This window comes from Tenebrio molitor, chromosome 6, assembly GCF_963966145.1.
Source record: "Tenebrio molitor chromosome 6, icTenMoli1.1, whole genome shotgun sequence".
NCBI classification, from domain to species: Eukaryota; Metazoa; Arthropoda; class Insecta; order Coleoptera; family Tenebrionidae; genus Tenebrio; species Tenebrio molitor.
This window is the reverse complement of record NC_091051.1, coordinates 347,872-366,542: the sequence shown is the minus strand read 5'-3', so window position 1 is coordinate 366,542 and position 18,671 is coordinate 347,872. Positions and strand designations below refer to the sequence as shown.

General features: G+C 41.9%; 6 protein-coding genes across 11 annotated transcripts in view; 2 read left to right on the top strand and 4 right to left on the bottom strand.

Annotated features, from left to right (window-relative positions):
* The window catches only part of eIF3k (eukaryotic translation initiation factor 3 subunit k), a 117,196-nt gene that overhangs the window by 75,652 nt on the left and 22,873 nt on the right, over positions 1 to 18,671 (top strand). The gene's annotated exons all lie outside the window — the stretch shown is intronic.
* On the bottom strand, positions 1,451 to 10,489 carry Epg5 (ectopic P-granules autophagy protein 5). The gene is made up of 13 exons (XM_069051940.1): positions 10,286 to 10,489; positions 9,735 to 10,236; positions 9,216 to 9,475; positions 6,706 to 9,165; positions 6,327 to 6,655; positions 6,150 to 6,273; positions 5,788 to 6,098; positions 5,425 to 5,733; positions 5,023 to 5,368; positions 2,827 to 4,097; positions 2,345 to 2,775; positions 1,873 to 2,296; positions 1,451 to 1,826 (listed from the first exon to the last, which is right to left on the bottom strand). Exons 1-13 carry the CDS (start codon positions 10,316 to 10,318, stop codon positions 1,514 to 1,516), a joined length of 7,113 nt encoding a protein of 2,370 aa, XP_068908041.1. The 5' UTR covers positions 10,319 to 10,489; the 3' UTR covers positions 1,451 to 1,513.
* Atox1 (Antioxidant 1 copper chaperone) lies at positions 10,798 to 11,429 on the top strand. Its single transcript, XM_069051951.1, has 3 exons — positions 10,798 to 10,948; positions 11,009 to 11,090; positions 11,145 to 11,429. The coding sequence occupies exons 1-3, from the start codon at positions 10,940 to 10,942 to the stop codon at positions 11,276 to 11,278; spliced, it is 225 nt and encodes a 74-aa protein (XP_068908052.1). The 5' UTR covers positions 10,798 to 10,939; the 3' UTR covers positions 11,279 to 11,429.
* LOC138133932 (bestrophin-2-like) lies at positions 11,374 to 13,295 on the bottom strand. Of its 2 annotated transcripts, none has more exons than XM_069051948.1 (7): positions 13,134 to 13,294; positions 12,967 to 13,080; positions 12,748 to 12,919; positions 12,496 to 12,698; positions 11,844 to 12,447; positions 11,648 to 11,782; positions 11,374 to 11,593 (listed from the first exon to the last, which is right to left on the bottom strand). In XM_069051948.1, the coding sequence occupies exons 1-7, from the start codon at positions 13,202 to 13,204 to the stop codon at positions 11,438 to 11,440; spliced, it is 1,455 nt and encodes a 484-aa protein (XP_068908049.1). In that variant the 5' UTR covers positions 13,205 to 13,294; the 3' UTR covers positions 11,374 to 11,437. The 2 variants fall into 2 exon arrangements, 1 of the variants encoding a protein (XP_068908049.1); XR_011160573.1 differs by having other exon boundaries at positions 11,491 to 11,593; positions 11,648 to 11,778; positions 13,134 to 13,295.
* LOC138133931 (bestrophin-4-like) lies at positions 13,271 to 15,327 on the bottom strand. The gene is made up of 5 exons (XM_069051946.1): positions 15,169 to 15,327; positions 15,005 to 15,115; positions 14,642 to 14,813; positions 13,505 to 14,580; positions 13,271 to 13,453 (listed from the first exon to the last, which is right to left on the bottom strand). Exons 1-5 carry the CDS (start codon positions 15,237 to 15,239, stop codon positions 13,330 to 13,332), a joined length of 1,554 nt encoding a protein of 517 aa, XP_068908047.1. The 5' UTR covers positions 15,240 to 15,327; the 3' UTR covers positions 13,271 to 13,329.
* Positions 15,380 to 18,657, bottom strand: LOC138133929 (bestrophin-4-like). Of its 5 annotated transcripts, XM_069051942.1 has the most exons (7): positions 18,519 to 18,657; positions 18,274 to 18,466; positions 17,247 to 17,732; positions 17,024 to 17,192; positions 16,159 to 16,973; positions 15,892 to 16,056; positions 15,380 to 15,842 (listed from the first exon to the last, which is right to left on the bottom strand). In XM_069051942.1, exons 2-7 carry the CDS (start codon positions 18,342 to 18,344, stop codon positions 15,713 to 15,715), a joined length of 1,836 nt encoding a protein of 611 aa, XP_068908043.1. In that variant the 5' UTR covers positions 18,345 to 18,466; positions 18,519 to 18,657; the 3' UTR covers positions 15,380 to 15,712. The 5 variants fall into 5 exon arrangements, with proteins under 5 accessions (XP_068908043.1, XP_068908045.1, XP_068908044.1 ...); XM_069051944.1 differs by lacking the exon at positions 18,274 to 18,466 and having other exon boundaries at positions 18,519 to 18,649; XM_069051943.1 differs by having other exon boundaries at positions 15,892 to 16,047; positions 18,274 to 18,622.

The window sequence follows — 18,671 nt, the reverse complement described above, 5'->3', positions numbered from 1 at the left end:
TTCGCCAGTTAATATATGCAGACATGCGAGGGTGCTTGACGGGTCTGAGGTGTCTTCAGCTTTTCATTCTTCACCTCGTCGACCCACGCAGCCTACCGCCGCTCTCGGAAATATTGTTACCGCCGTCAGGGCCGGTTCAGGATGACGAATGACAAAACGTGGGTCCGTCCCTGCGAAGCAACAGCCCGAGCTCCCAACTTCAATCGAATCTCGCCTGTTTTATTACAAAGAGGCGCTGCGGTGGGCACTGACGGCCGACGAAAGGCGGCACCGCAGTGGCGTAACGCCTTCAAAAAATTCACACTAAATGGAAACGACTTTTACAAAAACCAAAAAAAAAGTACATCTTTTGTTGAAGTGACAGTCAGATTTTGGACAAATATTTTTCGTAAAATAGTGATGATAGGAGGGCCGTCGACGGTCCGACCGGAAGTTTTGAAAATTCGTTGGTGGATTGTTATTTGGAAATGTAAAAGATGCGGCTCGAAGCGAAAGAAAGAGCGCGAGCGTATCTCTGCCACTGTCCGGCCCCGCAGACGCGGAGGGAGTATTAGGTACCTTGATCGAGTAATTGGCTACAATATAGATGCCAGCTCGGCGCATTCAATTTTTAACGACGCTGCTAGCTTTTAATCGTATTGTCAAGTGGGGTGTGTGTTCTTTTGATCTTGTTGGTCGTTTCGGTGGCTTCAATTTTGCACGAAATCGTTGAATGCGGGGCGAAAGACGCCTTGATTGCTTATTGTGACGACGGCAATGAGAGCTTTATGCGGCGTTAATTATCGCCTCTGTACGGTACACGCTTTAACGTTGCATCAATGCGCGACGAAAAATCTGCAGAAATTGCGTTTTTGTTGGTGTCTCTTGGCCGACGACAAATGCCTATAAATCACGACCGACCGAGATGTTCTAATGAGCGAAGGAGAACGCGCTTTCCTCGTTATTTTATTTTAATTATTTATATACGCGGCCGGTTCGTAGGCTTTTAACTTAAAATATATTTGCTGGCCGTTAAAATAAAGTAAGCGAAATAAATGAATGGCCGTTGTTTTCAGGCATGTACTAATAAGCTGATATCAAATTGATATTTTTGCTCGTTTTTCAAGCAAACCCGTTTCGAGGAGCCAAACAAAACTAAAAGCCCGGTTTCGCCCGCTCATATTTAACGTTTTTAATTGTAATTATGTTCTACAAATGTAAATCGGTTCGGCTCCGTCCTCGTCTACCGACGACGTAACTCATCGACGGCGATCGCACTCTCTCAGGTATTTCTCATCCCGAGTGCGCGCCTCGAATAATCCCCGATTCGACGCTCATAAACCTCTTACGATTCAATCACCGAATTGGTCGCACTTGACGCAATTCTTCCGCCGTTACGACCAAGGATTTATCGAAGCGAATTCAGATGATTGCATAAATCCCACACCCTCGCCGGCCAAACAACACTCAATTGTTTATTGGTAGAATCCTTTTTATTCTTAAAACAAGATAAAAAATTATAACATTAAAACACTTAACGTACGTCCTTCAGATAAGGCTTAATGTAGAACTGTTTAACCAAGAGCTCTAAAAATTTCGAAGCGTTATGCATGGAATTCTCCGCGTCTTGAATTTTCCTCAGAGCCAATTCCTCACACTCTTTGATTTTCCCTTGACTCTGACCGCAGTCGAGATTCATGAGGACTTTGGCGCACTCGCTGTTGCCTCCCGTTTGACCGACTCTTGCAGGGGCGTAGGCGTGCCACCGCACCACCTGAGGTTCTCCTTTCATTTCGGGAAGTTGGGCTAGGATGTAACCTCCCAAAGCTCGACACACGAACCTGAAACTGCAACCGAGTCACTCGAGAAAACTGAAAACGATTCGAAAATTACTTGAGCGAAATCGACTCGTGCTTGCTGATTCCTATCGCGCTGAGCAAACTCCGCCCCCACCTGGAATTTCCTTTGTCTTCCGACATTTGCAATAGATTTTTGGCAAATTTGTATAAGATAATTCCTGCAGTAGGTTCGTTGTTTTCGCATTGAAGTAAGGACAAGCGCAGGATTCCGAACCAAAGGAGCGGAACTTTAGATTCGGTAGTCTCGTCGCTGATTTTCAAGTTCTGCATCCATTCGGTGGACAAGTTGAGAAGTCCCTCCGTATCGTTGCATTTGTTAATTCTCTGGATGAAAAGCGCGTTTAAAGCTAGAATGTAACCTCGAGCGAGCATCACTCTCTCCAATTCGGTTTGTTTGTGATTGACAACCTCCAAAACATTTCCGATTTCTTCCCATGTCGGTTCAAACGTCACCGAAACTACAACCCACATTAACAAAAACCTCTTCGGGAGTTTTCCGTTCTTACCGTTATTTTGAAAGTAGCCGGTCAGAGTTGATTCTAGTAGATGTCCAACTGCTTCGTTGTCCTTCACGGTCGTACCTACAACTTGCAACAAACCCTTAACCGCCCACCCGTCCCCGCTTTTGTTTGATATCCACAATTGAAAACATTTCAAACCGACTTGAGAAATTTTTGGTATGTTTACGATTTGTAGTAGCTCTTTTAAGAGAGCGTTACACTCTTCTGGCACTTTTGCCACCGAATCTAAATGGTGCAATTCTTGGGTTATCACAGTTTTGATATCGTTTTCTTTGGTAGCGACGACTGAATTGTATCGGTTGACAAAAACCGATAACAATTTAACGTAACTTTTGACGTAAACCAATCTTTTGGCGAAGGCCTCTGGTGTGGCGCTCTCCGGGGCTCTATCGTATCCAGAAACGACCTTCAGAAAACTAAATTCGCGTCGTCAAATTTGTCACAAACTAATAACACTTCGTACTTACTATAAAACTCTAAAGTCGAGGTCGAGAGGATCACTTTTGAAAATCACAGCAGGATCACAGCTCAAAACGTACCAGTCCATTACCTTTTGAAAGACCGCGGACTCCGTAACGGTCCATTGGAGAGTCTCCACTTCTACAAGCAACGTCTTCAAACGATTCGCGTGGCGATTCCTTACGTTGGGCTCGTTCGACAACTTCACCAACAAATTGAGGAAACAATTGTAGACGCGATTTTTGACTTGAGGCGTGGACCCGTTGAAGGTGTTCAACCAGGTGAACCAAGGCACCGACATAAATATTTGTCCCAAGAAAGAATGACACTCCGGTAGATACTGGTCGATCACTCGCAACATCAGCTCCAGGTCGCCGACGCAAGGACAAAATCTTTCCCAAGGGAGCGCCAAAAATGCATGGTGAATGGGTCCCAAGATGTGGTCCTTTATCGAGGCGTTGGCGAAAGTCGTAACGTACCAGTGCCAGATAAAATTTAAAATGTTGGTGCAAGCCGGGAGGGCGTAGATCAAGAACTGGATACATTCGTAGAAGACTGTGATAATTTTTTGTGCGAAAGACCCATCCGACGGGATCCAAGGTAGCACGTTCGAACGATCGTCGGCTAATTGTTGAATCCAAGTAGCCATCGTTTGACGTATGGAGTACGGAGCGATCCAAGGAACAAACAAGTTAACCAGACAGGGCCACACTTTCTGACATATCTCGTCTCCCAAAGTCCCGGGGTAAGTGTTGATGGTGCTAGTGATGATCCCGTGTCCGGTCATCCCCAATAATATGACATATATATCGACGTAATTCCTGCATTTGGGGTAGAGACCGTACAAACCGTACTGCAGTCGCTCTTGGGTGAAATGATTGGACAAGAGTTGAGCGGTTCCCAACAGTTCTTGGTGTTGTAGCCTGCGCTGTTGCTGCGCGTAGTGTCGCAGTTGGTCTCTCAGTGGCCCTTTCAAATTGATCTGTACGGGTTTCGCCAAACAGCTGATGATGTCCAACCAGACGCTTTTCGCCACGAGTGACGCATCGCTAGTTCCATTGCTAGCTTTCAGCAGGTTCACCAGAATTTCACCGTAGTGTTCTGGGAATTGAAACTCAAAAATCGACAACAGATGACGCCGGTACAATCCGTGTAACATCATACATTCCACGGGAGGGTCGAATCCCAAAACTGTGAGCGCTTTCACGACGCACTGGATAAACTCGGATCTCTGATTCAATTTCGGCTCTCTCGAATTCAACCACTTGTCGATTTCAAACTAAAAGATCTAGATCGGTTATTTTCCACATCTAATTGTTATCTAAAGTCGACTCAAGTTGCAAAAAACCACTTGTCATTTGCAACAGCATTTTTTCAATATTTTTAAACCAAATAAAGGCACAAAAAGGCCAGAAAATCATAGTTTGGATTGAATATTTTCCATATAAGTACAGTTTTAAAGTAATTTCAAACGACTAATGCCATAAAATTGCTGTTGCAAATCCAAATTGGTTTTTTGCAACTTGAGTCAACATTATATTCTTCTTTATCTTGGTGAGTGGTCGATACGATCAAGCAAGCCATGGGTAGCTTTGCAACTTTTACTTTTTCCACCAAATTTTTGTGTGGTGTAAATCAAATATTAACTGTCATCGCTGTCATTCAGATTCCGAATCTTCGTCAAGCATTCATGTCCAAATCTCGCAATCTTATATGGCGAAATGTGTATTGTAAGTGTAGACACCGATTCGTAAATTTAACCCTTCCCGCTCTGAAAATTATCGGCGTCCGTCATCGGTCAATCATCAATCTGACCGAACATTATGCAAAAAAGTTTGGGTTTGAAAAATTAACCGGATTCTTAAACCATAAAACGGACCTAATTTGACCGGTCTAGAACATTTTGAAATTCCCAAGTAAGTTATGAAAACTTTAGAAAACGATGCGATGTGAAGATGGCACGTTTGAGGTTATGTTTCGGTGCGTGTGAATCTGAATCATGAGCAATTTAACCTGGAAAATAATAAATAGAAAGACTTTGCGGCGTCTCTGTAAGTACATTATTGTAATATTTGATTATTTTTTAAAAACTACCAACGCATTTTTCCATGAGAAGTTTCAAAAATTTCTAAATTCAACTTGACGGGTGAAAATTTCCCTAAGACCACTCACCAAGATGAAGATTAAATAATTCTAAGTCCCACCTTTGACAAGAGCGCAAAAGCGACGTCATAATTATTGCCGATTTCTTGGCAGATGGTGGAGTACATGTGCAAAAGACTGATCGTGCCAATATCGTTCGGTGAAAAATGCGGAGCCAAGTACTCTCCCAAGGAGGGTTTTTTGAGAATCATCTCCAAAAGGCGAGGCATTTCGGTTTCCACACCGCAAATGTGCGACTGTCCCAGTTTTTCTAAGCAGGACGCGAACAGCGTCTTCGTCGGTAAATAGGCACCGGTCTCGTCGTTCATTAACGACAATATGTGATAAAACAAGTCCGATCCGATCTCGACGCATGCAGGATTGCATCGAACTTGCATCTGAAGTATCCTTAAAAATTAAAAATCAACCGCTGCTGTTATATGCTTCAACTGTTACGAATATACTTTATGGCTTGTTGGATGGTCACAGAGGCTATACAGAGAGCGCTTGCTGGTGCTCGTAGCGACTTCACCAACAACGATTCGTACGCGTTCCTGTTAGTTTGAATTTGGTGCTCGATCCGTTCATTAATCCGCGCTTCTTGCATTTCCAAGATGATAACTGCGGCACCAGAACAATTGACTGTTTCGTTTCGGCCTCTGCACGGTATTTTTTTGCTGACTTTGTTCAAAACGGAACGATATAATTGTGGCACTAGTTCTTGGTAGGAACAATCCAGAGCTTTATGCTCGGAAACTTTCAACGTGTGAGTGCTTAAAAATAAGTGGTAGAACAATTGAACGCGCCTCTAATACTCAAAAGCTTACTGTGCGAACTGTTTCAGAGTTTTGAAACACTGTTCCAGCGAAGTAAACAGCGACTCTTTGCTGCTGAAATCGATAGTGGGAATAGAAGGTGCATGATTTTTTACGACTGGGGGATTTTTCGGTGTCTCGTAGACGGTCAATCTGCGTAAAATCCGTTCGATGGGATCGGCGCTTTCCATAGACTTTCCTGGATCGAGAAGAGGTCTGTTCGATTTGTTTCTGAGGCGAAAGTTCGAAGCTTCCCAAACACGTACGCACTCCGATTGTTCCGATTTGATCCTTTCGTAGTCGACGTATTCATACCAAGGAGTCTGAAACGGATTTAATTTTAACTGGATTCCTCAAATTTGACAAAAACAAACATTGCTGCCTTGAATGATGAACGCCAAGAGATTTGGTTGGTATATGGAGGGAAGCGATGGTAAATGCAGATTACCCTTCTGTAATCGAGGCTCTTCCAACCACGCGTTGAAAGCCTTAAACAAGCTAAAAAAAAAAAAAAAATTCTAATTGTGAATTGGATATTATAAACAACCCACTTAAGGCATGTCTCCAAGAAGTGCTTCCTACAACTTTCTTCCTCGTTTTTGGTTCTTATTTCGTAATCGTCGAGAGTTTCTTGCAATTTTCTTTTGATTCGTTTCAAAAATGAAAAATTAACCAAACCATCGAAGAATTTATCACCGACACATCCTTTCTCGTACGTGTTAATTAAAGGTAGCCTTGCTAGATAAAGGACGAAAAATTTCTGCCACAACAACGGCAACAGCGGATGATCGATGGGCGTATCCATCGCTTGTTGGGCCCATCGGTAAATCGAAAGATATCCGGAAGTGAATCCTGAGACCTTCAAGGTGGACGCAGCTTTCTACAAACAACTTTATCAAAAAAAAAAAAAAAACCTAGTCACTCGCTTACTTTAATAGCCCCGTCGACGCTCACTTTGCCTTTTTGACTGTCGAGTTGCAAAAGAAGTTCCCTCCACAAACCGGTCCTCTTCTCTCGATCTTCGAATTCAATTTCTATAACCAAATAGGCCAACCAAGTGTTTTTGGATAGAGATCCCGAAATGAGACTCGGACCCGTGCTAGAACTAGACACCCATTTGAAGATGGATCCTATAGTGCTGCCTTGTTCTTGAGAAGCGTTGCTCTGGAGTAAATCTTTCAAGATTGCCGTGGCGGCTTCTAGTGCATCTTGATGGAAAAACGCAGCCCTTATTATCACGTCGAGGAGATACATGACGCCTGCATCTCTACTCCAGTTCGGAATCGAGACCAAAGTGTTAAACCACAGTCTGACCAGACACCTAGGACTGCTCAATTCGTAACTGGCAAAATTAACAATTTGGGTTTCTATCATGTTGCCGAATTGCTGTAAAACCGTATTTTGTACGCTCATCAAACTTTTGGCCATAGAAATGTATCCGCGGTCTGCATTCATTAAATTGGATATGATCTCCTGGAAGAGCTCGTTGTTAATGATGTACTCTTGCGAATTGATAAATAGAGGAATGATTAAGTAAAGGGCGAAAAGAACAGCTTCGTGTTTTTGGTGGGTCTGCAAAAACAACAACTGTGAGAGGCCTTTGCTGCAAATCAAAGGTATCAGATGACCCCACGAGGTCATCAAGACAGCTACGAAACTCGCCAAGGGTTGCTGCTGCTGCACTCCTTTCATGATCATGTCGTAACTGTCAGGATCGAGGACTCGCTTGATATCCCCGAAAGCTTTGTCGTTGATGTGAAGCTTCAATCGCAGTATCATCTGCCAGGCCCACTGCAAATAATTCGGTTCTTGTTCAGTTGCTTTCAGCACCAACAAAGCGACGTCACAGTGCACGTCGTACGGTAAAATGTTCCAGTTCAGACGTGATAAAATCATTCTAGCTAACTTGCTCTCGTTCGTTACGACGTTTTTCGACAGCAATAATGAAACTGTAGAAAGATCGTCATCGGAAATGTTCCAGACAGTCAGCGGCAACTCTTCGTACAAATAAAGAACTAACGAACCGACCGCTTCCATATTTTCTCTGATGTCATGTAAAATCATCGACAGTAGATGAGGATGTTTTGAAGTGATGTGAGTCAAAAGAGTTCTTGCAGATTTCGAACATATTTCTTGAGTTATCCGGCTGATAAATCCCACTTGTAACAAGTCTTTCGTGGCTGATTTAATGAAATCCATATTTTCGGATTCCCGCGCCAGAGCCATGTTTGCAAAAGTGTTGAGAAGATAATAAAGCTCATCGTCTGCTAGAGAAGCGAGTTTTTCTTCAAACTGAATCCTAAACTCTTTCATCCACAGTTTGTTCTCGTAGTCGTCCTCTTCCTCGGGATTCAGAATTTCCCGAGTGCTCGCGTCTGAATCGTGCAAGAAATAAAAGATCTTCCAAGTGGTCTTGATGGTGATTAAATGATACGGTATCACCGCGAGAAATTGCCATGCTCCAAATCTCTGAGATGTGTACAGGTAGAAGATGGCGCGCAGAAAAAACGCGTCATATTCGACTTGGAGTCGTTCCATCATTGCAGCATCTTCAACGTTCGGATTTTTCCGAAACTGCTCCCAAATATCGGTCGCGTATTGCACCACGTGACGTATCAGGCGGCTCAAACGCTTCGAAAATTGATTGTACCTCGACTGAGCGTACGTGTGAAGTCCCTTATTGATAATTTTCAATAGTACAGTGCCGAATGCTAAAAACCTCAAAATGTGGTGTTGGCTCACTTTCGAAAAATCATAACAGTTCTCGAAATCTTTCTTCTCGATTAGGAGAACCGAGCGAAACAAGTTTTCGAAAGGTAGCTGCGTCAAGAAAGCAACCAGATCGTTCTCCCTGAGAGAAGTTCCTGTTTCGTCGTCCTCCTCGCCTTCAGAGTCCACCACGATCCACATGGAATCTCCCGACGTCTCTCTGTTCTGCGACATATCTTCCAGAAAGCGTTCTCGTTCTGCGACCGGTGACAGAATCATCGACAGGATCGATAAGATGTGATTGATTTCGAAGGAAGAGAACGGAGCCTCGGGAATCGCCTCCTTCAACGGCGTTTGTATGAAAGAAACGGCCCAAGATCCGACCCCTGCGGGACACCTCAAGAGATGGTTGACGATGAACAGATGGTCCTGGTAAGTGGCCAGGCGCAACAAAACGGCGACCAATCGATTCAACCACTCTCTGCTCTCTTTGACGAACTGCGACTCCCTGATGATCTTGCGCTGGAAGGCGAAAAGTACGGATATGCTGAGACGGATTTCGTTCAAGTACGGCGTGAGGTGGCGAGGTTCCTCTTCCATCGACAGGATGACGGGAGCGTTCTTGTCGAGTGTGGCCACGGTCATGCAGTTGTTGATAGCGGTCTGAATGTACAACTCGATCTGAAATCGTTCGCTTATATATTTTGCCAAAAACAGATTCAAAGGTCAACCTGCAGTCGCAAATCTTCAGCCATATATCCATAGAGACTGTGATTTTCGTAAATGAGCTTGTGTACGAGACCCAAAATTCGGATAATGCTCTGAACGACGGAGCGGTGGAATGTCGCTTTTTGGTAGGAGTGTGTTGCGGTAACCGTGCTGCCGTCGAGGCACTCGCCTCGGCCGGTCACGGTAGCCGTGTCAGTGGTCCACATCATCGCCAGTTGGTCATGGTACTCCTTTCTGAATTGATCCAACTCCAAACAGTTTCCTAAAAAATTGTAGACTTACTAAAAAATTTATATTGATTAATTTAATTAAGGGCCGGTTGCACCAACGTGAGTTAAATTTAACTATAGATTAAAATATACGAAAACATTGTTATAACAATAGGTAACTAAAGTAACGAAACATTTTAACCTACAGTTAACTTTAACTGGCGTTGGTGCAACCGGCCCTAAGTAAAAATTATTTTAATTAATGAATTTGATTTTTAATTAATTTAATTTTTACTAAAAATTATTTTCTACCAGTAATTTTCGTCAAGACTTGCAGATAAGTGGACAAAAGCTCATACAATGGGTGTTGCTTTATAACAAAACCCTTAAGTTCATTTTCCACATATTGTGACGTGAGTTTTTCAAGCACTTCCAGCTCGCTGTTAGTGTACAGAGCAGCCAACTGAGTCTCAGTATATGGTCTCATTGAAAGCTTTGGTTTACTAGTCTCAATTTTACGTTCGATATGTAAAAAACTCTCTTTTTGTTGTTGGCAACTAATTTCGCTAGCTATATTTTTACTAAGATTCAACAATCGATCAAATTCGTTAATTTTTATGACATTTGTTACAACTGGTAGTGGTTCTTCTTTTTTTGTGTTTTCAACAGCCTCAATTGCTGTTTGACACACGTGCTCTTCTTTAACAGCTTCTTCACAACTGTCAACATCTTTATCGTAATTTTTTGTTTCAGATACTTCACTGGTGAAGTGTGAAGAAGTGGCTGTTTTAGTGTCGTTCTTTTCACGTTTTTTCTAGAAATATGATATAACTAAAAAATCGTTTGATAATATCGAAACCTACCTTAGGTTTTTGTTTCGTTTTAACCGCCTCCATTACGGTCACTTGTCTGTTCACAACAAATTTATTGAAAGAATGTTATCTTGCGTCGTATTACTCATAGTAATTTTGTAAATATCAACGATCAGCTGACATTTATTTACATCTACGTCCAAGTAGAGGAGTTGCATTTCATTGCTGAGGAAGTGCGCATGATCAGAAAATAAAATATGAGCTACTTTTAAATTGTTGGTTTGGTTTGGTATTTCATGCGTCAACTTTAACTTAGCATGTCACGTAGAACTGGTTTTTATATAAAAAAAAATAAGTAGTACAATATAAACAGACTTCACAAAAAATAATTAATTCCCAGTTGGAGTTCGCTTTTACAAATAAAAATTGACATATGACAAATACTGTTATCAATGTGTAATATGCAATTAAACGTTTAAATAATCAACAGCAAATATTACCTTTATTTATTTTTTAATTAGACTGAACTTTATTTTAATTAAAATTTAAAATTTAGCGCTTGCTTAACATTTGACCTACTACTCATACAATCGGTACCTACTGTCACTGTCAAAAACGTGTCAAAGTTGTCAACACTGGTCAACACATTCATCAGGTTGTTTGAATGCTGGCTAGTCGTTTCACATTTTATTCTAATTAAAAAATATGTCAAACGTAAGTAACTATATTGCTGAATGTTTAATGCAATGATCGGTTTACGGCGAAATATTTTAGATACAGGTCCACGTTTACAAAGTTGCTATGACTTGCGAGGGCTGCTCGGGAGCGGTCGAGAGAGTCCTCAATAAGTTAAAAGGTGCGTTATTTGTTCGAATTTTTTTGTTGGCGTAAATTGACGGCATAATTTTAGACAAAGGAGTGCAAGACATCAATATTGATTTGCCAGGACAACAAGTTAAGGTAAAAACTTCTTTATCCTCACAGGAAATTTTGGATGTTATCAAGAAAACTGGGAAGGATACCAAGTTTATTCAAACTTTATGAATCCCATCTGTTATCACTTTACTTCTAATCATATTCAACGTTTGCAGCTTGTTTCTCTGATAACCAAAAAGGAAATTCTAATCAAAAACTATATGTTTTGTTTATATTTTAATTTATAACATTATGTTGCAATATCATGAATTTTTGTAAACTGTGCTCCTAATTTTTTGTCATCTGTACAAATTGCTGGATCCTTTTTTTGCGCTCTTCCATTCTGGCGCGTTTTAAGTTGTCAAATTCATCACAAGCAGTTTCTTGAGACTCTGCTTTAGTTACAGGAATACTTTCATCAAATTCATTCGAGAGATCATTTCCCTGAGAAAATAAGCAATTTTTTTTTAAATCCATCCTCTGTCTTCTTTTACTCACCGCAATATACTGATCGTTAGTATAAATAGAAACAACTTTCCTTAAAGGTATTTTATTTGTGCGGTTGTTCCGTTTGTTTAACTGCCCATATTTACGCCATAAATAAACACCTGACCTGCGCCTCACTCCATCTGGCTAATCGTCAACAGGAATAAGTGTATTGTTGTCGTTGCGGTATTTGCAAATCGATAATTACCTGTGAGATTGATTCTTCCATTGGCATAACGACATCCTGATCAGACTGCTTTACTTTGATATTTAGAGTAGAAGGAAACGGATATTCTTGCATGTAATTTTGGGATGCCACAGTGAACGGAAGCGAATTCGGTGCCGTTTCAAACCAGTGAGTGTCTCGCATCAATTTCGGATGCTCTTGATGGATCTTATCCACCAATAAATAACACACTTGAAGATGACGATCAATCATCCAAACTACTTCAAAATCGTCGTCGTCATCCCCATACGGATTGATCAAAACCTCGGCCACTTTTAGCCATCCCATGTAAAAAAAGAATTCAAGTACGAGAAAAAAAGGAAAATAAAGATCGATAGTGTCATCGTCCTCAAAAACTACGCTTTGTTTCCCTATGGCCGAAACGATAAAGTAACAATAAACCACGAGAGTGACAACTTGAGTGTACACCAAAGGGACGCTGATCCAATCGTAATCCAACATCGCTCCGCACTTGCTCCTGAAGGTGTTGAGTTCCTCGAGAATAGTTTTCACCGAAACGTCATCTCTTACGAAGCCTTCGAGGCGGCCGCGCGTCACGATGTTGGCAGCCCAAGCTAGAGGAAGCCTAGAAATGTAATTTCAGTCGAGTCGAAATAACAAATTGTCCGTCTACCAATATTTGGAGTAACTGGGGAATTCGTTGTCCAAATCGTTCATAATTTTGATTTCATCTTTGGTGAGTAAACCGGCGCCTATGTAGTGCTCCAGAGTTGGAAAACGTTTCTTTACTTTCGGTGACAACATCGTCAGGGTGATTGTGAAGGTCGCACAGATGTAACGCACGATGGTGCGCCTAACGATTTTTGCCCTTTCATCCTTCAAAGTCTCACTGTACGACTTTGGAATCTCAACGATTTCTACAAACCTGTCCCTTGACGCTGGCTCCAACTATTATGGCCAAGTTGTCTGGAAAAGGAATCGAACAGTATTGGTTCCACCATCGGGTCATCACGAGGCTAACGTAGAAGCCCAAAATGAAGCTTAGAGGAACCAAGTTTACGTATTTGTCGCAATATCTTATGACTTTCTCAAAACACCTTAAATTTTTACTTTAGTAGTGGGTTAGAGTAAGTTCAGTACCTACAGTTTCGAGTGAGAACCGTCGGGAGTGAATCTATAGGAAATGTTGATGACGTAATAAAAGATTAGAAAAAGGAGTAGGTCGACCCAGACGAGTTTGTAAATGCTCCCACGCCATCTATAAGTGTACACAAATTGCGAATCAAGAATCACAAAAAGTGGATTTCTTACCTCGCCAAGAGTTTTAAGAAACAAGAAAATCCTCGACATGTTGTTACTTCACTGGTGTAACTTACCGTCATTTTCTCTCAATAAATAATCACAGTGAAGGTTATGGATATAGGAGAACACACAAAAACTTTATCGGGTCTTTATCATGGATTATCATTTATTTTATCAGGTGTTACATATTACTTATTTTTGACGGCTAAAGTTGCTTATTTCGCTCCAAATATCTGGTTAGGTTGTCTTTGATTCGTCGTAATCTGTCCTCTTCTCGTTTTTGTTTCAGAGTTTCAAAAGAACTGGAATTAGCCTCGGTGTTCAAATGACTGCAAACATAATTAATATTTTTTGTTACGTTTTTAACATATCGAATTCACCTTTTGGGTGAAATCGGGATGTCGATGGGCGAGGAAGGGGTACCAAAAACATTCATTACTGACGGTCGCGAGGGTTGATCACGCATCGAAATAATTGTCAGTTGTTCGTCGACTTCCTCGATAACCTCCGCGAGTCTCGTCTTGGGAATTTTTTGCCACATTTCATGTTCAGAATCGTTGGACATGCTCCTCATGAATTTCTTCAGCAAATTCGCTGCAGAATTTGTTCTTGTTCTGAGCGTGTTCGACGACCCGGCCAGAGAATACAGTGAGCCTTTGACGCTGTTCAGATCGTTCATTCCGATCAGATCATCTTCGTACTGAGACGCAATGTTGGCGGTCGAGGGTAGAGGATGCATTTCGCGAAATTGCTCAGTCTCGGGAGTGTAGGGCAGCTGATCCGGGAGGACCTCGTCCCAGTACTGATCCTTGATCAGTTCCGGATGTTCGTGGTGCATCTCGTCCACAATCAAGTACGAAATCTGAAGGTTTCGGTCGACCATCCAGTTCAATTCGAAATCGTCGTCGTCATCTCCGAAGGGGTTGATCAACGTTTCGGCCACTTTCAACCATCCCATGTAGAAGAAAAACTGCAAGAGTGTAAAAATCGGAAAGTACGAGTCGAAAATGTAGCCGTGTCCCTCCACGCACTGATGTCCCATAAGAGCCGAAAGAAAAAAAGTGTAGACGGCCAAAGTCACCACCTGGGTGTACACCAGCGGGATGCTGATCCTATCGTAAGTGATCAAAATCCCGCATTTACCCCGAAACTTGTTGATCTCGTCTAGCATCGTCTTCACTGCGAAATCATCCCTGATCCGACCTTCTTTCCGGGCTCTGGTGATGATGCTTGAAGCCCAGACCAGCGGCAGCCAGTGTTTCGAGTACGTCGGAAACTTTTTATTCAAACCTTGAATCACCTTCTTCTCGCTTTCTTCCAACAAACCGGCCGCCACTAATTGGTCGAGGCCTGGAAACCGTTTTTTCACTTTGGGTGAGATGTTGGTGAAAAGCATAGTCACGCAAAGACATACGTAACGCATTATTGTCCGTCGCATCATTCGCCCACACTCGTCCTATCGCGATACGTTTTGTTATTGAAAGTACAAACAGTTAAACACGTGAGGGGATACATACTTGGCCGTGAATAGTGGCACTGACGTAGACGGCTATTGGGTCTGGGAAAGGGATGGAACAGTACTGGTTCCACCAGCGCGTCATCACGATGGCAACGTAGAAGCCCAAGACGAAGGATATCGGAATGTAATTGGTACTTGCGTTACAATATTTGACCGCATGCTCGAACCATCTAAAAAGAGAGAAAAGATTTCTTTTCATTAATTTTTTTTTTCAATTTTTAGCCGTTACAGCTCGCTTGTTTTTGAAATGCCACTTAAGTAGATCACGTCTGCTTTAATTACATAAATCCATTGTTTCGCGTCTACACACCCTCTCTTGGTTAAATCTTGTGTTTATTTTGCGATAACTATAATTACTCACTCTCTTCCGTTTTGGTTTAATACAAATCTATAAATAAGATTTAGAGTATAATAGATCAGTAAAAAGACTATGAGTTCCATGTAGACGAGTTTGTAAATGCTGCCTTTCCATCTAGAATAATTCTATTTAATTACGTAATCGATAATATTGATTGCCGCATTTACCTTAATAATAATTTCAAAAAGCAAGATAGTCCGCGACAAGTTGCTACTTCTCTCGTGTATGTCACAGTCATTTTAAAATTTTAAACGTTGCAAAATCACAGTTCTCTTATCTCAACTGCTTATCATGTTTTCTTTAGTCATTCTGGTTTTCTCTTTTTGATTATGATAACGTTTCTGTGATTGATGTCAGTGTAAAAAAAAAGGAACTAAATCAATAAACAATAGATTTATTGTGTAAAAAATCGTGAATTGTCTTTTTCAAACTGAAGTGACATGGCAATTGTGTTTTTTCACGTACATGAAGGTAAACATGTCAAGCTGGTGGAACTTAATTATAAAAATATATGAAATATCTATATCGAATATCACATTAAATACAGGCGCCAGGAGCAACCCACGAAATGCGCATCCGCGCGAATGTGGCCCAACCAATCGCATTTTCACTGATTCTTGGTGACTCTACATTTGGTAGCCCGTTTAATTCTGTTAAATTAGTTATTTGCTAATCGAGATTATTAATTCCTATTTTAATGGTAATACTGATTTAGACTACTGAAGCTGGCGTGTGTGGAGAGGGTGGATCGTTGGAATTGCTTCTTTCTAACAACAAGTCGCATTCATTGTCGTTTTCGTTGGCCGTCATGCTGAGAGACCTCGTCAGATTCAGTTTTAACCTGAAATTTTCAGTAAACAACTGATCATCGCCAAGCAATATCTATCTACCTGCTGAGTCTTTCCTCGTCTCTTTTCTTCTTCAATTCGACGAATTCGTCTTTTTCAGACGACGAACTACCGATACTGACCGCATCTGTGGTGTCTTTGTAATCATCTTGAGTCACGGGTGCGGAGGTCGACAACAGAAACGGGTCATAGACGCTCCTTTTGAAACTAATTAAATATTATCACTTTTCGTTTAAAATGATCAAAGTTGATGCAGTCGACGAGACGACAGCGTTTCAAATGTAAGCTTGTGACCATGCAGACTCTCACCTGTGATCATTTAGGCTCGAATTGGGCATACTGATGGGCTCGGACGGAGGCGGCGGCCCGAACACTCCCAAAACGCTCGGCCTCGGCTCTTTTGCAGACCTTTGCGAGGTGATCGTCGTTTGTTCGTCCACTTCTTCGATCACTTCGTTGGCCAACTTCTTCACACTGCCCGGGTTCTTGACGTTGACTTGGGTCAGCTCTTGACTATCTTCCGGCTTGGGTTTGTCCTCACGACTAAGAAATCTCTTGAGCATGCTCGTAACCGACGCCGCCCTCGAGATTGGTCTCGAATCCGGCACGGAACTCCCCATTCCCATCGAAGTTTGAGAACTACCCTTGCCCCCTTTCGCTGAGAACATTATGGGTCCGCTGCTCATGTCGTTTATTTCGTCGATTTTAAGAGACGACGGACCGATCAAATCCGATTCTACGTTAGGGTGAACCGAGATATTCGCAGTGGACGGGAGAGGGTGAGTCTCACGGGCCGAAGGAGTCGTGTAAGGGAGTTGTTGAGGGAAAACTTCGTCCCAGTATTGGTCTTTGACTAGTTCGGGGTGGTCGTGGTGCATTTCGTCGACGATCAAATAGGAAACTTGGAGGTTGCGATCGACCATCCAGTTGACCTCGAAGTCGTCGTCGTCGTCGCCGAATGGGTTGATCAATGATTCCGCTACTTTGAGCCAACCGACGTAGAAGAAGAACTGGAGAGTGGTGAAAACGGGGAAATAGAGGTCAAACTTGTACTCGTTGCCCTCCACCCATTGCTGGCCCATTAGAGTGGTCAGGAAGTAACTGTACACGGCCAGAGTGACAACCTACAACAAATAATTTAACCTTAATGGGACAAGTTACGCTCGAGACTCACTTGGGTGTAGACTAAAGGAACGCTGATCATGTCGTAGCTCAGTAGTAAACCGCATTGCCCCCTGAACTTGTTCAGTTCATCGAGCATAGTCTTCACGGCGAAATCGTCCCTAATACGTCCCTCTTTTCGGGCGCGGGTTATGATACTCGCGGCCCACATGATCGGCAACCTTAAACCGCGACAATTTCAATTCCTCGTCTCCCACATCCCAAAATTACTTTACCAGTGTTTGGAGTAATTCGGAAATTTTTTATTCAAGTCCGCGATCACATCTTTCTCGCTTTGGTGCATCAATCCGGCCTGTATGAAACGATCCAGTGTTGGGAATCTCTTCTTCACTTTGGGCGATATCATGGCAAACATCATCGTAAAGCAGAGACATACGTATCGCATTATGGTGCGCCTCATCACTCGACCTCTTTCGTCTTGGCCGTGAATAGTAGCGCTCACGAAAACCGCCAACGGATCGGGGAACGGAATGGAAGTGTATTGATCCCACCAACGCGTCATCACTATCGATACGTAAAAACCCAGGACGAAGGATAACGGGATCAAGCTGCCGTATTCCTTGCAATATCTGACCACATTTTCGAAGAGTTCTTTGCCGGTGGCGCCCAAGAGAAAGCGATAACTGAAATTCAAGCTGTAATAGATCGTCAAGAACACGATGAGGTCCATCCAGACGAGCTTATAGATACTTCCTTTCCATCTAGAAATAAAACGAGAGTTTATCGGAGTGTAAATCACCGCAACGGTAAACAAGTAAATTTTATTGCACGGTAAAAGTTCTTTTTATTTATTTGCTTAACGGCAACAATTACGTCTTTAAATCAAATACACATACTTTTCAGTCGAATCCAAGTCAAGGATTCAGATTCATTCCAATTTAGATTTATTCGTGACTGTCACAAATAAACAATTACAAATTTATGACGGCAATGTGTTACTTATCGAAATTTTACGAACTTTACATTATAATTCTACCAGTTATCGTGATCGCTTCCGTCAACAAAAGGATGACATCACTTCCGATAAAAGCAAGTCCGAAAAGATATTTTTTCATTATTTTCGTACTTAATCATTTGTTAAAGAAAACTACTGTTATGTACTGATTTCGTTGTATTAATATCAGCGCATTTAAATTAAAAACGACAACAGAACACACACCCAATGTTTATTAAGTAATTAAAAAGTACACACGCAACATTTTCAAGGCAACAAGAATTTTTAAATTCCCTCCTACAACTTACCTTCTTAACAATTTCAGGAAACACCCCAGTCCTCTGCACGTGGCCACTTGTGCAGTATATGTGACGGTCATGATCTCGATTTTACAATTATTATTGCCGATTTGAATTGTACAAAAGTACCAACTGTCACCTGACCAGCATAGTTATTCTACAGCTAAGTAATGTGCAAACATGCGAATTTTTATGATGTTTGCTTTGACGAACGAAATGTGAGAAACAATTTTACAAGAACATGATTCACTTACATGTCGTCCGAAAATAAAAAATATGACTGATGCTATTTAAGGTTATGACGAAACGTCAAACCACCACCCCATTGCCCATTCAACGAATACAAAGAACCTTGCGGTAGTCGCGGTCGGTACTCGGCACAGGGACTCGGGGAGGCAATGATATAA

Coding starts and splice junctions, on each gene's coding strand:
- LOC138133929 (XM_069051942.1), bottom strand. CDS start 18,344: ATGACCGTCACATATACTGCACAAGTGGCCACGTGCAGAGGACTGGGG. Junction 17,733..18,273: donor TTCCTGAAATTGTTAAGAAG/GTAAGTTGTAGG, acceptor TTTTATTTCTAG/ATGGAAAGGAAGTATCTATA. Junction 16,974..17,023: donor TTCCTTTAGTCTACACCCAA/GTGAGTCTCGAG, acceptor TATTTGTTGTAG/GTTGTCACTCTGGCCGTGTA.
- Atox1 (XM_069051951.1), top strand. Junction 11,091..11,144: donor AGTCCTCAATAAGTTAAAAG/GTGCGTTATTTG, acceptor GCATAATTTTAG/ACAAAGGAGTGCAAGACATC.
- Epg5 (XM_069051940.1), bottom strand. CDS start 10,318: ATGGAGGCGGTTAAAACGAAACAAAAACCTAAG. Junction 10,237..10,285: donor AAACGAAACAAAAACCTAAG/GTAGGTTTCGAT, acceptor TCATATTTCTAG/AAAAAACGTGAAAAGAACGA. Junction 1,827..1,872: donor CACGAGTCGATTTCGCTCAA/GTAATTTTCGAA, acceptor ACTCGGTTGCAG/TTTCAGGTTCGTGTGTCGAG.
- LOC138133932 (XM_069051948.1), bottom strand. CDS start 13,204: ATGACGGTAAGTTACACCAGTGAAGTAACAACATGTCGAGGATTTTCT. Junction 12,699..12,747: donor GAGCCAGCGTCAAGGGACAG/GTTTGTAGAAAT, acceptor GAGACTTTGAAG/GATGAAAGGGCAAAAATCGT. Junction 11,783..11,843: donor TGGAAGAATCAATCTCACAG/GTAATTATCGAT, acceptor GTTGACGATTAG/CCAGATGGAGTGAGGCGCAG.
- LOC138133931 (XM_069051946.1), bottom strand. CDS start 15,239: ATGACTGTGACATACACGAGAGAAGTAGCAACTTGTCGCGGACTATCT. Junction 14,814..15,004: donor TTAAACCAAAACGGAAGAGA/GTGAGTAATTAT, acceptor CTCTCTTTTTAG/ATGGTTCGAGCATGCGGTCA. Junction 14,581..14,641: donor GTGCCACTATTCACGGCCAA/GTATGTATCCCC, acceptor GTATCGCGATAG/GACGAGTGTGGGCGAATGAT.